Source organism: Anguilla anguilla, chromosome 7 (assembly GCF_013347855.1).
Source record: "Anguilla anguilla isolate fAngAng1 chromosome 7, fAngAng1.pri, whole genome shotgun sequence".
Classification (NCBI taxonomy): Eukaryota; Metazoa; Chordata; class Actinopteri; order Anguilliformes; family Anguillidae; genus Anguilla; species Anguilla anguilla.
The window spans coordinates 25548005-25570592 of NC_049207.1; the positions used below are offsets into that span (position 1 = coordinate 25548005).

A 22588-nucleotide genomic window follows, 5' to 3' on the forward strand; every position below is an offset into this window, starting at 1 on the left:
CCACCCCCCCCCCCCCCCCCCCCGACACATTCACCTGAGGGCCGCTGATGAGGGGCCGAGCGCAGCATCCACGGAACGGTTAGGAACAGGTTCCACTTCAGCCCCTCTCTCATCTTTTTTCCATACCGCGCTCTCAACGCCGTGCCACTTTCCACCACAGGAAGTACTGCAGCACCCCCTAGTGCTCAACTTCATCCCTTCACCCTAGTGTAACCCTGGAGGTTACACAAGATCTTCGTTTTTTTCACCACAGTTAAACTGCATAAAATTATGACCTCATAATTCATTCAAAAGTCATTTTACAGCATGTTTTTCGATGATTTTCTCTCTTTCATTTAAAGAGATAATGGACTTGACATTGTCGTCATGAAATCTTCTCCAAAGTAGAAAATGACCCCCAGCATAAGCAGTAGATTATTCCATCTTTGCAATTTTGGCTTTTAACAGGCCTACAATGTTTACATTTTCTAAAATATATTTCATAATCTATTTTCTAAGATATATTAAATACTTAAAATGAATTAGTCATCTTGAAATAGTATTTCTAAACACATTTCAATCATACTTCACTAAAGGTTCACAAACTGATCCACCAACTAAATTTAGTCTATTTCTTAATGGCCACAGGGAGAGAAGCCTAGTAAAATAAATACTTTTTTGTCTTTTAGGCTTCAAATCCAAATGGATTTAGGTTAAATTTAAATTGACGGCGACATCTGTTTGCATTAAAATTTGATAGAAGATGGTGGAAGTGGTAGGATTACATGTAAAACAGACAGCTGCAGGACAGATTAGAGCTCTTGCAGTCGATTTAAAGAGCTTTGAATCTAATGCCGAATTTGCATCTCTTTTTTCCTTGAGTAAATAAGGCCAATGTGTATGTATACATAGATTTTTCCCTAATGTTTCGTAAAAACTTGCTAAACATGAAATTATTCTGAAATGAAAGCTGAAATTATTCTGAAAGTCATCCAATGATGCATTGATGTTGTCATTGTGGGCAAATACAGTAAAACCCAAAGTTGGGTTTAAACGCATCAAACGCTCATAGTTCATCATTTTGAATTCAATTAAAACCGAATACATTTGGACGTTGATATTCTCGACATTCTCCATTATAGCTAGGTCTGTGCTTCATCTATGTGATTGTTATACTGTAACTCTAATGACAACAGTTATAAAACGTGATGCACCACTTGTGTTTTGAATGCTAAACAATTCTCACTTCAGGTAAAATGTAATGCACCTTATATTGAAAATTTGCATTATGACACCACACTGTATTTTTGTGCTGCTCACTGAAAGCACATCTCTATTTGAATAATAATAATAATTCAATAATTTGTTGTTCAAAAATGATAAGTTGCTGTCACAAGACCCAGACCCTGAGCAAAAAGACAGACAACCTGATTTTAACCAACCTAACATGTACCTAGTGAACAACTTCACCACAATGTTAGGAATATTAACTTGAAGGTCTAAAATACATCCTTGATAACATTTATTTTTTCCATTTATTTTTTTTAACATTGTGCATGTTTCATCCAGGTTACACGTTTACTACAAATTAAGCTCAAATAACCACTTACAAAAGCAAGAAAGCTCACAAGAGCAATCAAGAGCAATCTACATGGAAGAGCTTTATAAGTGCTGCCTAACTGTACTCACAAGCAGTTCAGGCAACCAACTAAAAAGGTCTTAATAGAGGCAATAGAATAAAATTACTGTGAAAAAGACAACAAAAATAATTTAAAACTAAACAAGGTATTAAATTTGTTATTCGTAGATAAGTTATTAGTAGTTATTGTAGTCAAAACATCAAGAACTACAAAAAGGACAAAAGGGAGGAAGCTACAGGACATATTAGATGATAGATATGTCTCTTTTCAGTGTTCCTCCAAGCAGCAGAGCAACCAAGCAATGCAGCTGAGCAGATAATAGAGACAGAGACAAAAACCTGTGAAAAGAAGCAAATGAGAAGGGTGAAGGAGTCGTGCAGAGACATCGACATTAATTAATGTTACTGACAGTCTGCAAGCAGTAGAAGTCTGAGGCCATTGTTTACACTGTAAAGTTCTGACATGAAATCAATTGTTTGTTCACGTTAGCAACAGTAACCAAGAGGGGTGGGACTTAGCAATAGGTGAATTGAGGTCTGAGGGAACAAAATGACTGAACAGAGAACCCAAAAACTATAATTACAACAGTCGTGTTAATGAAAAAAGGATCCATGGAGTGTGCCATGTGAGGAGTTAAAACGTGTGGATGTAGCACTAATGGTAATTACAATGTGTGGCACCAAGCCCACGAGCCCCAAATTTTGTAGGGTGCCAATACTGACTTGTGGTACACCAGTGAGTCTGTGATAGACAGGGACCATGACAACCATGTCAAAGGTAGCAAAACCAAACTTCAGGAATACAGTACTTACGTCTACTGCTTGTCCGCCTTCTTAAGGTTAGACTGTAAAATAGAGACACAAAACATCAAAACAAATTTCTGCAAATTTTTTTTTAAGTTTGACAAATTCAACAAAAGGGAATTACTAGCATGTGAAATCTTTCAACATGAAGCCTCATTAAAGCAAAAGGAAAAAAAATATTTAAAAGTCAACCAAAATATTATCAGCTGAAATATTAAAATGCACAACCGGAGGCATCTCTATTTCCAGACTCACATGTTGTCCTTTCAGTGGCTTGCTGTAGAAATCTGTCGCAACAGGGCAACTCCTCCTTCTCTCATCACATTTGCTCACATCTACACAGGTACCGGTGCAAAACATCAGCAACCAGCACCAAAATATTCAGAACAAAACTGAAACTGCACTTATAATCTTAAATATGTGCATTATTTTAATATAATGTTTCATTTCTTCTTTTGAAATTACGGCATTGTGACTTGGTGGTTAAATAAATGCGCCCAATCCAGCCATTACGGCTCACATGGTGTTCCCAGTTGCATATAAACCTTTGGTAGAATTGGCGTTCAGTGTAGCTGTTGATTAAACTTCCTCAGCTTATATACGAAAACCATTTTTTCAATGTTAAAGCAAGCAATAGATTTGCAATAAATGTAAGGAGATCGTGTCTGGATTGGGGATGTAATTTGACCAAAGAAATGTAGGTTCAAATCCCTGATATTGCTTATGTTGTTCCATTGAGCAAGGTCCACACTCAGAAATAAAGATACAGTGGAGATACATTTTTCTTCTTTAAGAAACAAATTTCCCCAATGTAACCTGCAATACCATTCTATTTAGTAATAATAAGAAGCACCTTTTAGAAGCAAAAAAGGGGAATTTAATGACGTATTGCTGGCTAGGGTCACAATTGTATGTACCTATAGGGCAGCACCTCAGTGACCAGCCTTTGTACGTTTTTTGACACTTTTTCATGCCATTTGTTCTGAGAGTGTACAGTATACTTATCATGGCTCAGTAAATAGCCAGCATTGCACATTACAGTAGGTATAGTCAGCCTACAAATAAAGTATACACATTTATTCTATTAACTCTTTGTTATATTTTAACATTCAATAAACTTGCAGTTGTTAACTGAATTTATAAGGCTATTTGGTTTTTTTTTACATTTTTTTATCCAGAGTAATAAACTACACAAACAGAATTGCACACTGCAGTAATACCCTAAAAGTTGGGTGAACAGTCGTGAAAGAGAGAGAGACACTAAATGCAAAAAAGAAGCTTCTGTTGACAACCAGCACTGCACTGACAAGCATTAGCGAATAAAGTTACAGAGACAAAACAGCAACAAATACATTAGGCCCCGCAATCAACACAAATACACAGAAGTGCAAAGGCACATAACAGAATCACTGACAAACAGCTTAAGGAATGGCTACAGGTCATATGTGTAAGGCATCCTACTGCACAATTAAATTCATTCCATCCAGGATGTCACAATCACAGAGTTAATTGTATTTTTAAATACAAAATGTCCACTGTCTTCCAAGTGAAGCCAGTGCATTGGTATAAGACGGTATTAGCCTTCAGTAAAATGTTTCTTTAGCATGTGGGTCCCTGCAGTATAAAGCTGTAAATATTAACACTGAACATAGGAGCACTGGAGTGTAGAAAAGAGGAGAAAGTGCAATTTAGAAAGAGTAACTCTGGTAATGTAGATGAAAGGAGGGAAATTATTTCTGTTCCCATTCATTCCATCTTAACTACTACATTGGGCCAGCCAGCAGAGGATGGGCTCCCTGGTTTATTTTGGTTTCCCTTCCTACTGTAAACCATCTCTGTAAAGTGCTTTACAAACGAGGCTGAATTGAGATCGTTTTAGTACACTGCAAGCTCCTCTGTGCCACTGAGCCTCCGCAGACAAGCCAGAGAACAGCAGGTTCTAACATGGCTTCCCAGGGGAGACTTGGGAAGGTATGTCAGAAAGGAAAATGCATACTTAAAGTCCCCCTGAGACTCCAAATCTCCAAGGACACATGAAATGCCAAAGAATAAGAAAGAGGATGGGTCCTGTGAGGGACGTCTCTGAAGGAGGCCATTTTGAGGAACGACTCACCTGGTGTGTGATGAATGATGCTGATTTTATCTGTCGGGGAGAAAAAAGGCAAAGAAATAATTAGAAATGAGAAAAAAAGAAGCTGGCTAACTCTGCAATGCAGGTCCTGTGGTTCTTATCTGTTAAGAGGACGTCCAAAGTCATCAGAAAGCAGAGCAGGCACACTGATATCTGAATAGTCTGAATGGTTCATCCAGTTGGTTTGTGCCTGCTCATAATGACCAGTGGCTCCCTCTTTTACAGAAGTCCTGCTTCAGCACCACAGAGGTGAGTGTATTTCCTGTAATACACTATGTGAACAGCAGAAGGCGCTGTCTGCACAAGTCTACCACGCTTTTCTGTCACTTTCAATATGTACTATTCTTGTTTCATGATGTGAGCTATCAGATACATTATGAAACCTCTTCTTGTAATTTTAGGAATTATTTTTATTTGTTCATATTTCTGTTTTGCTGTAGGCAGACAGGACCTTCTTTTATTTATATGTATACATCACATACATGCTTTAAGAACATGGTTTGATTCCAAATTGCTAGTTTTGACTCAAGACACTGACTGGTAAAAATCTAAATAAAATATGATTTTTTTTTTTGCCTTTAAAAGTACATGAGCCCAGCCAATAGCCAGACACCTAATTTCTGAAATAATCAATGATCTAAATTTATTATGCGAGCAAGGTTAGCAGGATTTGTCCTCATTGATCAGAGTGGAGACGCCCCATGGATTACTGAAAGACATACTGGTCTGATCTGAAACTCCATCATGTGACTGGTGAACATTCTTAAGTCATTAAAACCACATCACACACATTCTTAGTTAAGTGTTCTAAAGAGAAGCCTTGAAGAGAGAAGTTCAGCATAAGGGCAGGTCTTTTCTTATAACTTGTGAACTTTACCATAGACGTTTTCATCATCCTCTCTGTTGTTGATGATGCTTGCCCTCAGCTGACGGAGTTTCTCCTGCAAATGAGATCAGACGTCACATCTTCCTTCGCCTCAAATTTCAGTCTTTTCATCTGGGCGGGCCCATACAGCCTTCATGCCTCAAATGACAGGAGCGGTAGGCACTCAACACATCTTCACAGTCAGAACACAGTGCTGTATGTACAACATAGATGAGAAGTGAGAAGTGTGCCTCCCCTACAAAAGGTGACCTGAATGTGGTCTGAGGACCCAGACCCTGAGAATGGAGGAGTCAGGAGGAGGTGTGGGAGCGATGGAGACTGAAGTGGCGCGGAGGAGAGGAAGACTGAGTTTTGAGCAGAATCAGAGGGGTAGAACTGGGCATAAACAGGTGAAGCTCAACTGCACCTGACACAGGTGGGGAGTGAGAAAACACAGAATTTGGCAATTGTGCCAAAGCAAAAAATAAAGTAAGTGAGGTAAGGGAGGGGATTAGGCCAAGCCAGAGGTGATGCCATCACACATTCAGAGCCTGCCTCCTGTTGAAGGTGAAGGTAATGTACCACTGGGGGGTTTAGAGGAGGGGAGCCCAGCTGTGGATGAGAGTGTACCAGGGTGGAAGTCTAGAATAGAAGTTTAAGGAAGGATTAGAAGGATACAACCAGTCAATATACCTGAGGGGCATGTCAGAGGGCGTGAAAGCAAGGAGGCCAGTTCCAAATTATTTCTAATCAATTTCTCCGGCTTTCCAATTAGTGTCTTTCTCCATATGCTACAAATTTATTCATCAAACCCAATACACGTCTACCACGTTCCCGATTAACACAACATAATTTCAGTCCAGCTGTAAGTTGTATAGGACACACTCCATGAATGTTTCCCCACAGAACTTCTGTGGTTGGGCCATTGGTTGCTTGAAGTATTTGGGTCATAACAGTAACCGTTGCTGCTGGTGTTAACATAATCAGTCGTTTGCGGTTTATCCTAAACGTGAACATTTTCTTAAATGAAACTATTCATGTGCATTACACCAAGACAACTTTAAATTCTGCGCTTCCGAATCGTTGTTTCGCCAGCACTACCGACAGCGTAAATCTAATTCGCGGAAGTGCGTGACGCATCCGTGACGGACGGCTGTCTGTCGCGCGTCACCTGCTGTATGGAGTCCAGGCCCTTCTGCTCGCGCTGCCAGTCGCTGAAGCGCTCCAGGGCTTCGTCCATGGAGAGCGAGCCCTGCTTCACCTGCTCCTGCAGCTCGATGAGCTCCTGCAGGCCCGGCGGCTGGCTGGGCGCCATCGTGTCGTAGGTGGAGGGGATGCTCCCGCGGGCTAGAGGCCAGATTCCAAAGAGACGTTACCACTGCCTTCTGAAAACTGTAACGCTGTAACATGCCTGAGACGGGCGGGCTAACAGAACATCTCTAATGATGCTGATAAAGACCTTCGGCAAATAAAACCATCATTTCTCCACAGTTACATCATGAGCCTAAGAAGAGAAATACAAAAAAAGCCTGTTTTATTGTTTTGAGTTTTAATATGTGTTTTTCTCCAAAAATCATTAAAGCTCTTATATTGCCCATTACTGAAGGATTTAGTAAGTATTGGTCTTTTTGAGACCAATGTAAGAAACATGCCAATTTACTTTTCACCCTTTTATTTATTTATTTATTTATTTATTTTATGCATCTTTTTATTTTTCATTGTACAGCACAACTTCTGTTGTTTTTAAATGTGCTTTATAAATAAACTTGACTTGACTTGACTTGACTTGACATTCAGTGGTGTCAGTTTAGTTTTAAATTGGGAAGAATGAACTATACATATTTATGCTGTGGCTTAATCAGCACTTTAAATGTAAGAAGAATGGTAACTGGGTAGGGTTTTTTCCCTTTTGCTGTGTTCCCTGCTAACTGATTAACTGTTTTAGCAAGATTTTTAATTTCGTAATTCCGGTCAGAGAATGTTGTCTCCCCAACTATTGACAGTGCCTTTTGAAGCCGCACCTTAACTACACGTTGTTAAAACACAAACCCTAACGAAACCGCTCTTCTTATTTACATTTTTCTGTTTTAAACCACTTGCTAAGTTTTGTCTTTGTTCAAAATTTCTTATGTAGACTACCGTATAGTATTTCTCATTGAATAGAAGATCAGGTCGTGCGGAAATGATCCACAACCCTGGTGTTTAAATGCAAACGCCCCTCTACGATTTAAGTCATAAAGGAAAGACAGATTTCCACAGCCGGGGTTTTCAGCCATGCACAAAACCAAAGGGTCAAAATAAATGCCAACCTGTGGAGTGTGTCAGTGTTGGATAGATCCTTATTTGGGATAGTGGGACAATTATTACTCAAGACAAACAATGAGGTGTTTTTGCTTACCTTGTTTAGTGGATAGAGAATAAAACATGTTGGGTTCTCCTTGAGACATCTTCTTCTGGAAAACTGTAGAAAAAAGCACTCTTAATGGGGTTTGATTGTTCCAATCCTGAAGTACCATGTAGCCTAGTTGGGATTCAACCCGTCGGGAGCTTCAGCAATTACTCCGGATTTTATGAATAAATAAATAAATAAATAAATAAATAAATAAATAAACAAACAAACAAACAAACAAATAAATAAATAAATAAAAACACTTTTCAGTTTTTAAACCAATCCAAAATTCCAAATCAACCCAAAAAAAAAAACAGAATTGAATTGCAAGGCCTTGTAATTGTAATTGTAAGACAGATGTAGTTCCTAGTTTTTACACCAGATGGAGTTATAAACATACGGTAGGTCCTCCTCACGCCTATGGAAGCTGGTAATCGTTCAAGAAATCCAAATTACCACCTTCAAAAAAAAGGCAGATATTATAGATAAACACGCTCATAATAGGCCATCAATGGGGAGGATAAACTGAAGATGAATGAAGGATACGCTCAATACTGCCATCGATTCAGTGGTAAGTACTTTAAACGACAGGCAGGCTGGTTTCGCTGACCGTGGCACTATTCCACATCGAGCAGCCATCCGAAATGAGGAACCGTTCTAATGCCATCCATCTAATTTCCTCCTCGTTCGCATTTTAAACGCCGTCCAGCCTCCTTCCAAAACTGCCAGCTCGTATTCCAAGAGTGAGACGTCAGAGGGCCTTGAGGTTTTTAAGCGAAGTGATTTCTGGGAGTTTGTTTTTTTTGTGCAGAGTGAATTTCACCTCATCTATTCAGTGCATTGGCGGGGCCTCTTTCTGACACATCCCTCTGTTTAAATGAGACTCGACCATTGACGGACGTGAGACTCGACCATTACGCGGTTGGGAGAGCCGCTGCATTGTTGCGTGGAAGCCTCAGCCTCCCGTGCATGAGGGAAGGCGGTTGATTCATGTCAGGGCACATAACTGATGGAAAACACGTGTAATGGATGATGCAAGCCGGCTTGGCCGCGGACGTCCGTTGATTTGTTGCAGATGTGGAGACGAAGCCTTGGCTTCTGTTTTCGAAACGGCGGCGGCGGCGGCGGTGGCGCGCGCGGGGAGAAGCGGACCTTGACGGCTCCTCGCCTCGCTCGGCTTCCAGTCCCGCCCCGAGCGGAGGCTGACGCCGCGTGCGGAGACGCGGCCCCACGAGTGTGGAGGCGTGCGTACGCGAGTGTGTGTGTACGCAGGTGTGTGTGTGTGTATCTGCCTGTTTGCCAGCATGAGGGTGTGCGTGTCTGTGTGTGTGTGTGTGCGCGTGTGCGTGTGCATGTGTCTGCCTATATGAGGGTGTGTGCGTGTGTGGGGGGGGGGGATTTCACTCTTCCCACACACCATCCAGTGGTATGCAGGAGGATGTAAAGCACATGCCTACACTGATGCATTAGAAAGCTGAAGTGCAGCAATACTGTAAATCAGCCCCCTGACAATGTGGGCAGAAAGAGAGAAAGAGAGAGAGGGAGAGAGAGAGAGAGAGAGGGAGGGAGACAGAAAGTGAGAGTGAGAGAGAGAGAGAGCGAGAGAGAGAGAGAGAGAGATTTAAAAACCCTTTTATTGGGACATCGTTCAACCACAGAAATTACTGTACTACCAAAAAAAACTACCAAAAAAAACCCAAAAAAACTAACCACAGGCAGAGAGAATAGATAGAGAAAAGAGACAGAGAGAGAGAGAGAGAGAGAAGAAGATAGAAGCATTTGATGATTGCACGCTGGTGGGAGGAGTTGCAGGAGAGGGTGGCTGCTGGTCCGAGATCTGAACCCCCATCTTAAAGGGCAATTGTTGCTTCATTTGCCGTGCATCATCATTTAGTGCTATTACACGCTGTTACGAGGCCTCCCAGGCCCAGACAGGAGCACCATTCTGACCTTTAACTCTGCCTGTGTGTTAAGGGGTCAGGAATTCTAAAAGCTCAATTTTATTTAAGTGATGTTTCTCTCCCTCCGTCTCAACACATCTGTCACTGCAGCGTAACACACACTAGCGGAAAAAAAATTCTGTAAAAGTTCTTTTTAAGGACAGTCCTTCTGACTTGTTGCCAGGCCCATAATAAATTAATCCAATAGCCTCCTGGCTTGCTGGCTTGCGGCTGTCCCTGAAAAGACCAAACTACTAGCATGGCATTTTTTGCCAGAAAAAAAATAAAAGATCCAAAATCAGGACATAACCCTGTATTCCCCCAACACACTGATTTAAATATGGTGAAAGAGATGATGTCATTTCAAGAACTGAAAAGCTGCTTAAGGCAGAAGATTATCCCTTAGGAACATTAAGGGGGTCTGAATCTCTGTTGTGGTGCGTGCACTGCACTAGCCAATGAATCACAGGGGTGTAAATCTGTGGAATGAAATTGGTTCGGATTCTGCTGCAGACAATTTCTGTCAAAGGCCGAGACTGAGCCCCCCTCTCTCACCTTGTTCAGTCCAATGCAAATAAACTCAGGTCTTCCCCAAAAACCCTCCGTCAGCATCTGGTCACTTCATCACCTCCATTCTCAAGCCCCCACAGACTATGTAATCCCTTGTTTTCCTGGCACGTCTCTAAGACGTCTTCGGCCCAAAAAGTAAAATACTCTGTCATCTTAAATATGTGATTTGTCTATTAAGATGGATGACTTACCAGTTGCTAGGAATCTAAACTGAAATCAAAACAAATCTATATGTAATCAATATGATTCAATTTATACAATGACTTATCTTAAATGTGGTTATTCTAACCTGAAAGATAGGGATCCCAGGTAGATATGAAATTTGGAAAAAATAAAAAATGGTAGATATGCTTGGAGCATAAAATAAACTTTATGGTAATAGAATCGTGGTAAAACCCTGTTTGGGAACAGAATATGGGAAATATCCTGCTTGGGAAGAAGAATCATGGTAAAATCACAATAAGGGATTGAAGTCATAATACATGAACAACTCATAATGCAATGCCACCTGCTCATTAACCAATAAAATATCAGCAGAATGGGATCTTAGAATTTATATTTCTTAAAAAGCAGGCCAAATTAGCAGTAAATACATTTATCAGTAAACACACGTGTTATTCTCAGAAGAGATTGGGATATACTCCAATAGCTACCCCTGGCTTCACACTGGTCTGTCACTCATTATTATCTAGGACACCATGATCCTGATCTACAACAACAGCAAACTCCTTTCTCATCTTTTACAACTGTTAGCAATGTTCATTGGTGTGGTGGGCTTCCAAGAAATGTTTCACCAGTGCCATTTTCCAAATATGGTATCATCAGCCATCCAGCCTGAACATGGTAAAGACACCACAGGTCGGTGTGCAAGCTCTTTAATATGATATTACAGTGAACGGTTCTTCCATTCCTTTTATTCTTTCACCCTTTACTTGAAGAGGCCCAGACATCATATACTGGTTCTTTTCTTTCTTTGAGTAAGGGGAAGTAGACGCAAGTGTATGAACCTTATAAAGGTGTAAAATGAGCTCCTGTTTGCCTGTCTGGGAGGAAACTCGCTCCAGCTAATGCTGCTGCCGGAGCAAACAGTCATAAATGACACTCACATTTTTATGGAGCTGCCAGGTCTTCTGAAATGGTGTATTCATATTTCATATAAATACTTTCTCAGAGGTGAAATTAATAACATGTTCAACAGATACCCGCACAATTCGATTTGCACGCCAGGCTGAAACATAGGATAGGACAATGTTCCATTTCCAGAGAGTTATAATACAAAAAAAAAAGAGCATTAAAAGGAGGTGGGTTCTTCAGTGAGGGTCTGTGCATTTTTTTGAGCGCTGAAATGTCGCATATCAGATTGCGTGACAGCAACAGCAACGCCATTAAATCACCGTCTACTTTGTATCAAATGATATCAACTCTCAGCGCAGCGCCAGCTAGTCGATTAGCTTCAGCGCAATAAATGTGTCGTGGGAGTAGCACTGAAACGCGCTCGTCTGTTAGTACACGCTGAGACGTTAAGCAAAAAAGCGCTCGTACCTGTGAGGAGCGTTATTAATCTGAATTCATTCAGGCCAACCTGGTGAAAACGGCAGTTATTTATAAGCCTGCAAAAAGCAGACGGGTGTGAAACGCAGTCCGTGAGCGGATGTGTTTATTGTGCCAGTCAGCGCTCTCTGTCTCCTGCATGATCTTTGAGAGTCACGACGGCGGGCTTATTCTTCTTTCTTATCAGGCAGAGGAAAAGAGGAAGGCGTTCTAGAAGACGGGAGCAATAAAACTATCAGCAACATCATTCCCATCACTGTGGTTGTGATATATTTTATCGTGATTTTGTTTGCTTCTATTGGTTATGATCGCTGTTGTTCCCCATTTCTCACTTTTTATTTTAGACATTTAAGTTACTGTTTCACGTTGTTGTAAAATGTCTGCAAGGCACTTTGCTTGCCTTCAAGAGAAATGCTGAATAAATAAAATTATTGCCATCACTACGAATACAGCACACACGTTATTCTTCCCCTTCCATTTTGGTCTCTCCAAAGGGGTCAGACCAGCATTGCCTGTGTTTTCATTTAAAACCCCTTTATAAGCACATTCAATTTATAAACACATTAAAAACCTGGGGCCTCATTTATAAAAATGTTCTTAGATTTATACTTGAACTTAGTCTTAAGATCATTTCCGACGGTGTGCTTACGTTCGATTCATAAAAGATACTGAGCATAAAATACATTGCTTACGCAGGTTCTAAGAAGCCCATCTGTAACTTACGCACCTGTGATCTATAAATATCAAATTAACTTAAAATTGACGGCACCTGACCTGGCAAAAAGAGAAAAGCAAACTTTTTGGTGCGTAGAGATAAGATCATTTCCACGTCACAGTAAAGTTTCATAAATAACTACTTACACGTGGTTTTCTGCGTAAGTCAGACTTAAGATCAAAATTGATCATAAGTCCATTTTATAAATGAGGCCCCAGTTTTGCAACCTATGCAACCTTTTACCTGTAATTATTATTTTATTAATTTGTAATTTATTATTGAAATTTCCTCCATCACCTCACATAATCTGTATTTGCCCTGTATACAGAATTTTACTCTTTTAAAATTCTTGCGAATCTTACGAAGCACCAGCAAGCACAAAAAAAACTGTCTTGAAAAATAAAGCTACGAAAGTTATTCGTCTGATTCTCTGCGAGGCCGCGAAGAACTCTGGAAGCCGTGGCGGGTTCAGACCGAGGTTTCTGGAGCGCTCTCTCTTTCGCTCTTTCCCCCCGTCTGCCTCCCGTTGAGAGATAGGAGCGAAGAGAAGGAACGGTCCTGGCAGAACCGCGCAGGAGGAAGGGAACCAGAACTGCGTGAATCATTCATGGTCCCGAACAATACCGCTCGCTCTGCGCCTTAATCTTACTAAATTATTTACGACGCTGAAATTGAACATTTAAGGAGCCTCAGCCAATGATGAAAACTGCCAGGATATATGGATCTGCCGATTTCTGAGCCAGGGTTTCCAGAAAGAGACTAAGAAATGCCGCAAAACTTCGAACAGCAGATCAACTTAAGGGTGTGCCTGTACCTAGTCCAACCCACCACCATATTAACACTTTATAAAAACCTTTATAAGCGACAGCATACATAATAGTGTAATAACCAGTGTAATAGAATAATAACTTGTATACTAATGCTACATCAGGGACCTCAAACTCCATGGCTGGAAAGCTGTGGTGCCTGCAGGTTTTTTGTAGCTTTTCTTCCAATCAGCTGCCTGAAAACAGGGCTTGGAAAGTAGGTGTGCGGATTCCTCAGCCAATCGTTGGGATTGAGAACTTAAATGATGAAACACAGCACAAGCCTGCAGATGCCGAAACCCTCCAGGGCTGGAGTTTGAAATCGCTGAGGTAAAGATTTATGTGGAATCAGATAGAGAGGAAGGAGAGCGGAGCGTCCAGACTGCCGTGCTCTAACCTTGTGTGATGTAAGGTGTACTGTCCTCTTTCGTGGTCTCAGGTCTGGGGATCGGGACGGGGGGCCGATTGGCAATTATCATGGCTTTGCTGGAGGCCACAATTGTGTCGTACTCTTCTTCATGAACACTGACAGGTGTGTAAGGGTCCTCTTCCTCCTCTTCCTCCTCTTCCTGGGCCCCTCCCTCGTCACTGCACCCTCCCCCGTGGATGTCTTCGATCTGGGCGTTAGCTGATGATCATAACCAATGAGAAATCAGATTCTACGCTGCGATTTTTACATTATAGCCCTATAGCAGATGCTCTTATACAAAGGCAGTTACAGCACTACAGAAAGGGGACAGTTAACACTTGCAGAACTGGAAACCATGCAACCAAAAAATACTACAGCTTCTTGGAGTAAGATCCAATCAATGAGGGTTCAAACATCTGTATGATACATGTGTATGAGAATTTTTCCCAAACTTTCCCCCTGTCATCTAATCTGACGACTGGACCACTGTTTCACAACAGGCCAATTGTCAAATACCTATTTGAAATAATCAAACATATTGCTTAACAGAAAGTAAAATCATATGACAAACGTGTTCTTAATATTGGTGAAAATAAAGCCTTTTAAAATCTTCAGTAATATACAGAACTTTTACTGCTGTCTAAAGGGTTAAAGAATGTCAAATACTTTATTCATTTTTTATCATTTATTCCTTAAGCAGGCCCAGGTTATAGGTTTTACACATTATGTATTCAACAGCTTGACTAGTTTTTACCATAATAGCTCATTCAGATTCAGGTGCCGTTCTCCAGTGGCAGAGACTCAGTTTGGGATTAGAACTTGCAAACTCTTGAGATACCAGTTTTACCTACTGACCTGCAGACCCCATCTTCTCGTAAATATCTGTGTCTTCGCCGTCCTCCCTTGTGACGCCCTTGGACAAGTTCTGCAAAGGTGCATGCAACCCTTGAGTACAGCACATCTACCGGAGCTGGGCTGTCTTGTATAGCATATTACTTTACCTGCAAGCAAACATCTTTCCATACAGCTTAAAGGAGAATACTCTTGCATTTCTCGTACACAGGGCCAGACGTACCATCAAACAAGCCTGGAGCATCTGGCCTAATGTAGATGCTTCAGCACTTCCCTGACTGGAGCACAACCCCACAATTTTTTGAATAATTGGGTAGACAGTAATAAACTATGCTGAAATCAAGCATTACAAGATCATGTGACAACAGGAAAATAGAATTTACATGAGAAGACAGTTACATAAAGCTGAAATCATAGAGAATACATTCATGCTAACACATTTGATATAATGGAAAACATGAATATGAATGAATGAAATGCCATTACCAAGGGTGCTTGTAGAATGTAGACAAGATGGGAGTAATAGTTCATCAAAGCCTATCAAAGCATAGGAATCGTGCTTCAGCAAATGCCAATATGATGCTGGGGTATGTATGAAAATGCAGTGATTATAAATCTTAAGGGTACTGTTCGGGGCACCAAAATACAAGAAAAAAAGGAAATATGTTAAATGTAAAATTAATGAAGAAAGACGTGATGGCTTCAGCCTAAGCAGGAGGGGAAAAGGGAGGAATTTCATTGAGGATATTCAATTTAGGAAAAAAAGGGGTTTAAAGTAAATTATAATTGATTTTTTTTAGGCTGAGTTCCGTCAGTACAACAGAGGTGTCATGGTATGGAATAGCTAGCCAGCTCATTTAGTAGAGGCAGAAACCCTCGGAGTGCTCAAACTTAGACTTGATCCATGGCAGGATACTCTAGTTAGCAGGTAAATGGCAAGCCTAGATGAGCTGAATGCCCCATTCTTGTCTTGTGTCCGTATATTCTTACATCAAGGACAGGTGAGGGGGTTCGTTACTGGCATGCATTCTGAACACCTTCCATAGGAAACAGACAGAGGGTATCAAACACAAATAAACATTTGTGAATAACTTTCACTTACAAGTAAACGCAAGCATTCTCTTCACAGACTCAGTTTGGTGGGTCCGTTTTAGTGATCACTGAACTCAACAAACTGTGTTTGTGGAGAAAAAACTTCACTTTAATTGGCAGTCAAAGTTAAGGCCAAATGTTGATTGAATCCTTGGCACAGACTTTCCAAAGGGAAACGGATCAAGGCTTACAGTTAGGACTCAAAATATTTATCCAAACCTGTCAGTTAGCACATATGAAAACCCGCTGCAGGCAGGTTTATGACAGGGAAAATAGATATCCCCAATTTCCTGAATAAATATAAATAAAATTATTCCTAAAGAAGCAGTGACCCAAACTTCTCCCCAAAATATTATTATAATAGTATTTTCCTATATTCACTATAAAGAGGAAAAAAATGATTCAATAAAAAAAAACAAAAAAGTTTTTCAGATGCTGTAGTTTTCCATTTATTTTTAGCCATATTGACCATTCATACAAAAGGAAGCATTTGAACGCCATGTTTTCAATTCAGCCTAATCTCCTTGACAGCCCTGAAAACCAGCACTGCACTTCACACACAAACACGTCCGCCCTGAAAAAAAGCCTCTGTTATTCTTTTTGTGTTGTAACTTAGCAACACTGATTCAATAATAATAATAGCCCCTACCTTTGTCTTCAATGTTAATGTTGCACATTATGTATTCTGTCAAATTAAAATATTCAAAGCAGAAAAGGGGGTGCTGAGCAACTCAGAAGACGCACTAATGCTCCACACCACAGTCAAGGATACAAAAACAAAAAAAACTTTGATGTTCGACATTAGCACAATATTGGGTGTCCACACGCGATCTCTTTCAATGATGAATTATGTGGTCCTGTAATTATTCCATTAATGGAAAATAATGATTATGGTGGGCTCCATTTTCTTTCCTGGGCTGGTTTAATTTTAGCATATTTCTCTGAATGCGCATTGACAACAGATTTTAAATACGCTACAAACAAGGTCTGCAATGACAGAAAGTACACCACACCTGCAGAGGTCATACTGGTAAAGCCCTGAGGACACACAACATCATCCCCCCCTACATATGATTGGCTAAATTCCCTCTCCACTTTCATTTTATTGGTCGCTACTGCAGCCAGTGGAAGAGAACTGAGAATCTCGATTTACCTGATGCAGTTGGTTGAATAAAGTCAAAATCAAAAACTAAACAAAGAGGTTGATTTCTCAATAGATGTCATTGCTTAGATATACACCACATACCCAAGGCCAAAAATGGCTCCTGATTCAAACAAAAATACAAAAGCCTGTAGATACTGTGGCCCATTCAGACTGGAGTACAACACCCCTGAGAAGCATGGGAGTCACCAGTGAAAAGAGTGTTTTCAGCTAGCCCCACAGCAATACAGACCATGGAAGTTCCGCATAATCTAAATGTGGTCAGTGGCCACCCATGGCGCGTGGGAATATACCAGAACAGGCCAAGAGAAGCATCAGTTGACAGGACAGTGGCTGACTCACCCCCCAGGGAAGGTTTTACACCGCATTACAGGGTTCCACAGCCCTGGTCCCAGAGAGCCATAGGGTCTGCTGCTTTTTGCTCTCACCATAAAATCAGCATCCAATTTGGTCCGAAGAATCCAGGCGAGGTAACTTGATTACGCAAACACCCTGTTTAATTGACCAATCAAGTGCTAGACAACACTGAAAACCAGGAGAGCTAGCGCCTTCTCCAGGTGCCAGCTGCAGACCCCTGCAATGCTTTTAAAATCCATTTCACATGTGTATCCACACAGTCGGTAAACTAGCCTAAAACTGGCATCCTGCACATCTACCATAGCCATTCCACATGTGCATCAACACAGTCAGCAAACTAGCCTAAAACGAGTATCCAGCTCCATTATCACATCCATTCCACATGTGAATTCACACAGCCAGAAAACTAGCCTAAAACAAGTATCCAGCTTTATTATCACATCCATTCCACATGTGAATCCACACAGTCAGTGAACTAGGCTAAAACTACTCATCCTGCACATTTATGACATCCATTCCACATGCGTAACCACACAGCCAGTGAACTAGCATAAAACTGCCATCTTGCTCAATGCTGAGGTCCTGTAAGACAGTGCTTGCGATGAATGCTCCCATCATACGGTGCTGGTTACAGCCCATGCATTCTTCTTCTTACTACGATTCAAGAAATTCAAAACCTCTCCTTTTCTATTGGCTCCCGCCCGTATGAATGTGGTATGTATGTTTATTCAGGCAATAATTATTCACATTCAGCTAACCAAGAGAATGGCCAAGGACACAGCGATATGAAATGATTTCATCCAACATGTACAGCGGACCCCTTTCCTGCATTTTGATTGTATTGCTTCTTTTTCCTTCTCCTTGTGGCAGAAAAGCTCAGCATGCTGGAGATTGTAATAGGATTCCGGGGCTAGAAGAGGGAACGTGCTGTTTTTGCTGGGGTAAAAGAGATTAGAAAAATGGCGTTCATCAAATCCCATTTCCATTCATGTTTTCGTACAGTTATGAGGCCCTGTGACTGATCTTTGTCAGTTGCAGTCTGTTTGCAGCCCTGACATCTTTGTGAGCAGCGCCCATTTCCTCACACCATTCACTGCAAAAGGAGCCGTTTTACTCAGACGCAATATACAGGCTCATAATACTGAAAAAAAAAAACTTTCATTGCATCCCTGCTCGTAATAAAATTCCAGCATTGCAGCATTTTGTTCCTCTATTGTTCATTATAATTAAATTCAATTTTAAAGACTTAAAAATTACTTCCAGATTTTGAGAAACCCTGAGAAAATTTTTTGAGAAAATATATCAAAAAATCTTCTTAGCAACATATAGATTATAAATTACACGTAAATCCTTGAAATGTGTACTATAGTTGCACATAAATATTATTAAAACTGCTGTGGATTTGCAGTGCATATTTGTGCAGTCACATAAATGGGTAGGATAAAGGTATAGAGGTTAATGAGATCATATTCTCTTTTTTTTTGGATGCGTCACAACCATATAAATGACAAGCCTACGTCCCACATTTAATGCTTTTTCATATGTAGAAGTAGTTCATCATGTCATTATATTGTACTTCCTGCTTAAACTACCTGCTTAAAATGAAGCAAGACCTTCATGCCTTGAATGTCTGGAAGGATGCAAAACCTAGAAAAACATCTCAATGCGTTTAATTCACATGAGCTGTAAAAGGGGTGTGCTGCCCTTGACTGAAGGCCTTTGGAGGTTTGAATACTGTGAATATGGAGGTCCCATCTTCATCAAGGTAAACTTTTCAATTCAATTAAACTGTGAAAACTGTAAAACTATTTTGCTTTCATGGCCGCATTGAGATTATTATGAATTAGGTTTGTAACAACAGCAAAAACGAAAAAAAGCATGAATCCTCACATATGTCAGTTAACCACATTCATATGTAACAAGCAACCCTGATTTATTCCAAATTCTCTGGATGTGACCTCTTTGTGGACTCAAAGATCGCATTTCTTTGGGGTCAAGTACATTTTGCTTACATCACGTCGCTCTACCAGCATTTGTTTCTTCAATTTGTGCCTTAAGTGTAGTGTGTCTCAACACGCAGGGTCACATACAAGTCACCTGTGAGTGTGGATAGTCAGAGAAAAACTGACGTCTGACGTGAAAAAAATCAGAAGAGGACCAGATATGACAGTCTAAATGTAACCCAAATGCATCAATGATACTAAAATTAGTTTAATTTCCATAATATGCTAGCTGCATCTGCTAGCTTATTATCATGTCCACTTAAACACTTAATAGCCTTTTTAAAGCCTTTTTACATGTCATAGACAGAACTGCAGCAAATGATACCTATTGAAACTGAGTTAAAAATGAGGCAGTAGTGGGAGCGCAACTCCTTATTTTGAAGGAAGCAGGGTACAGCTTTGACTGCATTTGGCCTGAAGGGATAGATCTTACCCATAGTTAAACGATTAGATCGATACCAATTGCATCCCTGTGCATCTAGCACAAAGATATTACACAATATCTACGGTCTGCATGCTAACAGTGCTATATCGATGAATGGCTGCAGACGGAAGCAATGTTAGCTTTGCAAATTAGTGATGGAAAAACACGTTACAGCACCTCCAAAAGATTATTACTCTAGTGTGTTTATCACAAGTAAAACATTAGTTGTCAGTCAGATACATTCAGAACTATACTTGACAAATAACCATGTATCCATCCACTAGGAACAGTGATTAGTTGCTAACCAGTTTCCAGGTACGCAGGACTATTGGTTGCAGATGGAGTGGTAGTGGGAGTGCAATGGAAGTGCAAGTTTACAGTCTGTGATACACGTCTACTGTAGTTCCTTCACTTCACTTAGCAGAGCTAACATTGCTTCCGTCTGCAGCCATTCATAGAAGTAGCGCAGTTAGCATGCAGCCCATGAAGAGGTCACAAAAGCCAAAGGCATTCCATTTTCCTATCACACAGAGGCTGAAAGACACATTGTCCCAGATGGAAGGGGAAAGGGCAATTAGCTATAAACCAGAACAGCACTATTCAAATTACAAGCAAATCCACTAACACTGGCTGATGTCACCGACTGACCGTTGCATGAAAATCGCCATGCAAACCTGAAAAAACTTTTGCATCGCACAGGAGTGGCAGAAACAAGCAAAAAGAAAGCTAATGTGCAAGCATTTGCAAATGCATGACACCCAGTACACCCCATATGCTCATCCAAATGTGCCCCTCAGATTGGATATTTTGACTGACCAAAGACAATTTTGCTGTGAATTTAAAAGACCTTTAAACAGTAGACTGATGCTCAGATTATTAGCCATACGGTTAGCAAGCTAGCATTGACCAACCAGTCTATATTTGTTCCTGTAGACTGGTTGGTTGTTGGATCAATAAAAAAACAGCTGGGCCTCATGCTGATTAGACTGCCTATTTTTTTTTTTTTATCAAACAAATCAAAGCTTTTTATTACAAAACAAAGACACTGCCCAATCACATCCCTTCCTAGTGAGAGGCATCACAACTCCCCCACCACGCAATCTGATTAACCAGTCATCACATCAACAGTTTGATAGCCAATTGCATGTTCCCGTGAGAAAAAGAAAATTCCAGATTTTCAGCTGCACTAATGTAATGGTCTGGTTTGAGGACTGTAGGAAGCCTCCCCTATCCAAATTATTTTTCTTCTTCTTCTTCTTCTTCTGTGGTGGCTGTGGCACAGTCGAGCTCATGTCTGTTAAAAAGCATCTCACTGCGCACAAGTGATCCTCACTCGTCAATCAGGTGCCTGCAAGTCCGCCAGGTAAGCTGCACATCGAGTGTTTTCGTCTGGCTCCAACATCTACGTGAGTCTGACTTGTAAACGGTGTTGCGATGGTGGCTGAGATTGCGTGTTCTGGAGGACATCACATGCTTCTCTGCATTCTCTCAAATCGATAGAGCTGGTTACACAAATGAGTGCTTACAGTAAATGAATACGTTTGGGCATTCCAGACTGGGGAGAAAGCTCCTCCATTACTTTCAGAAGAATCTGCCTTTGACCTCCAGTTAACTTTAAATGGATTAGCACAAAGCCCCTCCCCACTCCCAGGGAATATAGCTCATCAATGCGTCCATCGTTAATTACTTATTGACATATTGACATATTGACAAGTTTGCTACTGCTAGGAGGCGGACCTTGCATTGAGTGCATTTAAATATGAAACGTGCAATCAAGCCAATTAAATCTTCTGAGGGCACCTTTTCACCAAGTGCCATCAGCTTCACTGGAGTCACATGACTGCGGTCTTCTGACGAGCCAATCTGTGAAGTAGGGCTGCATGATATATCGATATATCACATTTTAAAAATCATAATAAGAATAGCTGCCACCATAGGGCATATAGACAATCTTTCCTCTTTTTTGTTTAGCCATCCCTGATGCGGTAATAACCAACCAAACATCAGATGCCAATGTGAAATGCTTCCGGGGGAAAAAAAAAACATTCCTGATATCTTTTGGGTGCTGATAAGACAGCCAATCAGCAGCAAGGCCTTACAAGATTGCCTATATACCCCATGGTAGTGGCTATTCTTATTACGCTAACTAAAATATTGATTTGATATATCATGCAGCCCCAATGGGAAGGAGACACACTGCCACATGTCAGCAGCTGCATGAGAGAGAAGGTACTGATGGGGGGTTTGAGGCAGGGATGGCACACGTGTGGGGGGGGTCTGGGATTTAGGTGGGAGTGCCACAGGCTCATCAGCAAGATCCCGATCTGGAAAAAGTGATGTCACAGACACGATGATGCTCCATTGAATTGTGCTTCCCTGGATGCGGCTTGTTGATGCATTTTCATTATGGGCTGCAATTCAAATGCCACAGCTTTGAGCGCATTAATCTCAGATGCACTGCAGTTGGTTTATACAAAAAGTTGGTTTATTACCCTGCAGACATGGCTCTTTAGTTCTAACTAGAGCGCTTTCAGTAGTTCGGCTGTTTGCCTAAAGTAGGGGTTCACAAAAAGGGCCAATCTGTTTCGGGATTTTATGCCAATTTCTGCTCTTATTTATTAATCAGCTCAATCTTTTTTTTATTTTTATTTGCCATTTCCAGTCCCACCCAAATTTGGAATGTCCAATTTGGAAACTGTACAAGCATGCTCATTATCCGCCACCTGCTGCCAGCAGTTCTCCTCCAAAACACGCAGTGCAAGCCAACTGCTTCTTTTCACACCGGAGCCACAAGCTACAAATGCGCAGGGTGGGGGCGGAGGAGACCCAATCATACGCATGGGCAGAGAGCCAGCCATAAGCACCCTGGCAGCCAACAGAGGACGCTCGACAAATGTAGA

At 41.0% G+C, this 22588-nt stretch overlaps 1 protein-coding gene across 5 annotated transcripts in view; it reads right to left on the reverse strand.

The window, feature by feature from the left end:
• Positions 1 to 1484: 1484 nt before the first annotated feature.
• LOC118231226 (B-cell scaffold protein with ankyrin repeats-like) overlaps positions 1485 to 22588 on the reverse strand; it is a 52724-nt gene continuing 31620 nt past the window's right edge. For 4 of the 5 annotated variants that reach the window (XM_035424866.1, XM_035424864.1, XM_035424868.1 and 1 more), the window contains 9 exons: positions 14654 to 14723; positions 13787 to 14017; positions 7817 to 7879; positions 6590 to 6765; positions 5431 to 5494; positions 4536 to 4565; positions 2678 to 2757; positions 2432 to 2463; positions 1485 to 1957 (listed from right to left, as the gene is read on the reverse strand). In XM_035424866.1, coding sequence (XP_035280757.1) covers positions 2434 to 2463; positions 2678 to 2757; positions 4536 to 4565; positions 5431 to 5494; positions 6590 to 6765; positions 7817 to 7879; positions 13787 to 14017; positions 14654 to 14723 — 744 coding nt within the window. In that variant the 3' untranslated portion in view covers positions 1485 to 1957; positions 2432 to 2433. The remainder of the gene's footprint in view (positions 1958 to 2431; positions 2464 to 2677; positions 2758 to 4535; positions 4566 to 5430; positions 5495 to 6589; positions 6766 to 7816; positions 7880 to 13786; positions 14018 to 14653; positions 14724 to 22588) is intronic. The other variant, XM_035424869.1, reaches the window with a different exon arrangement.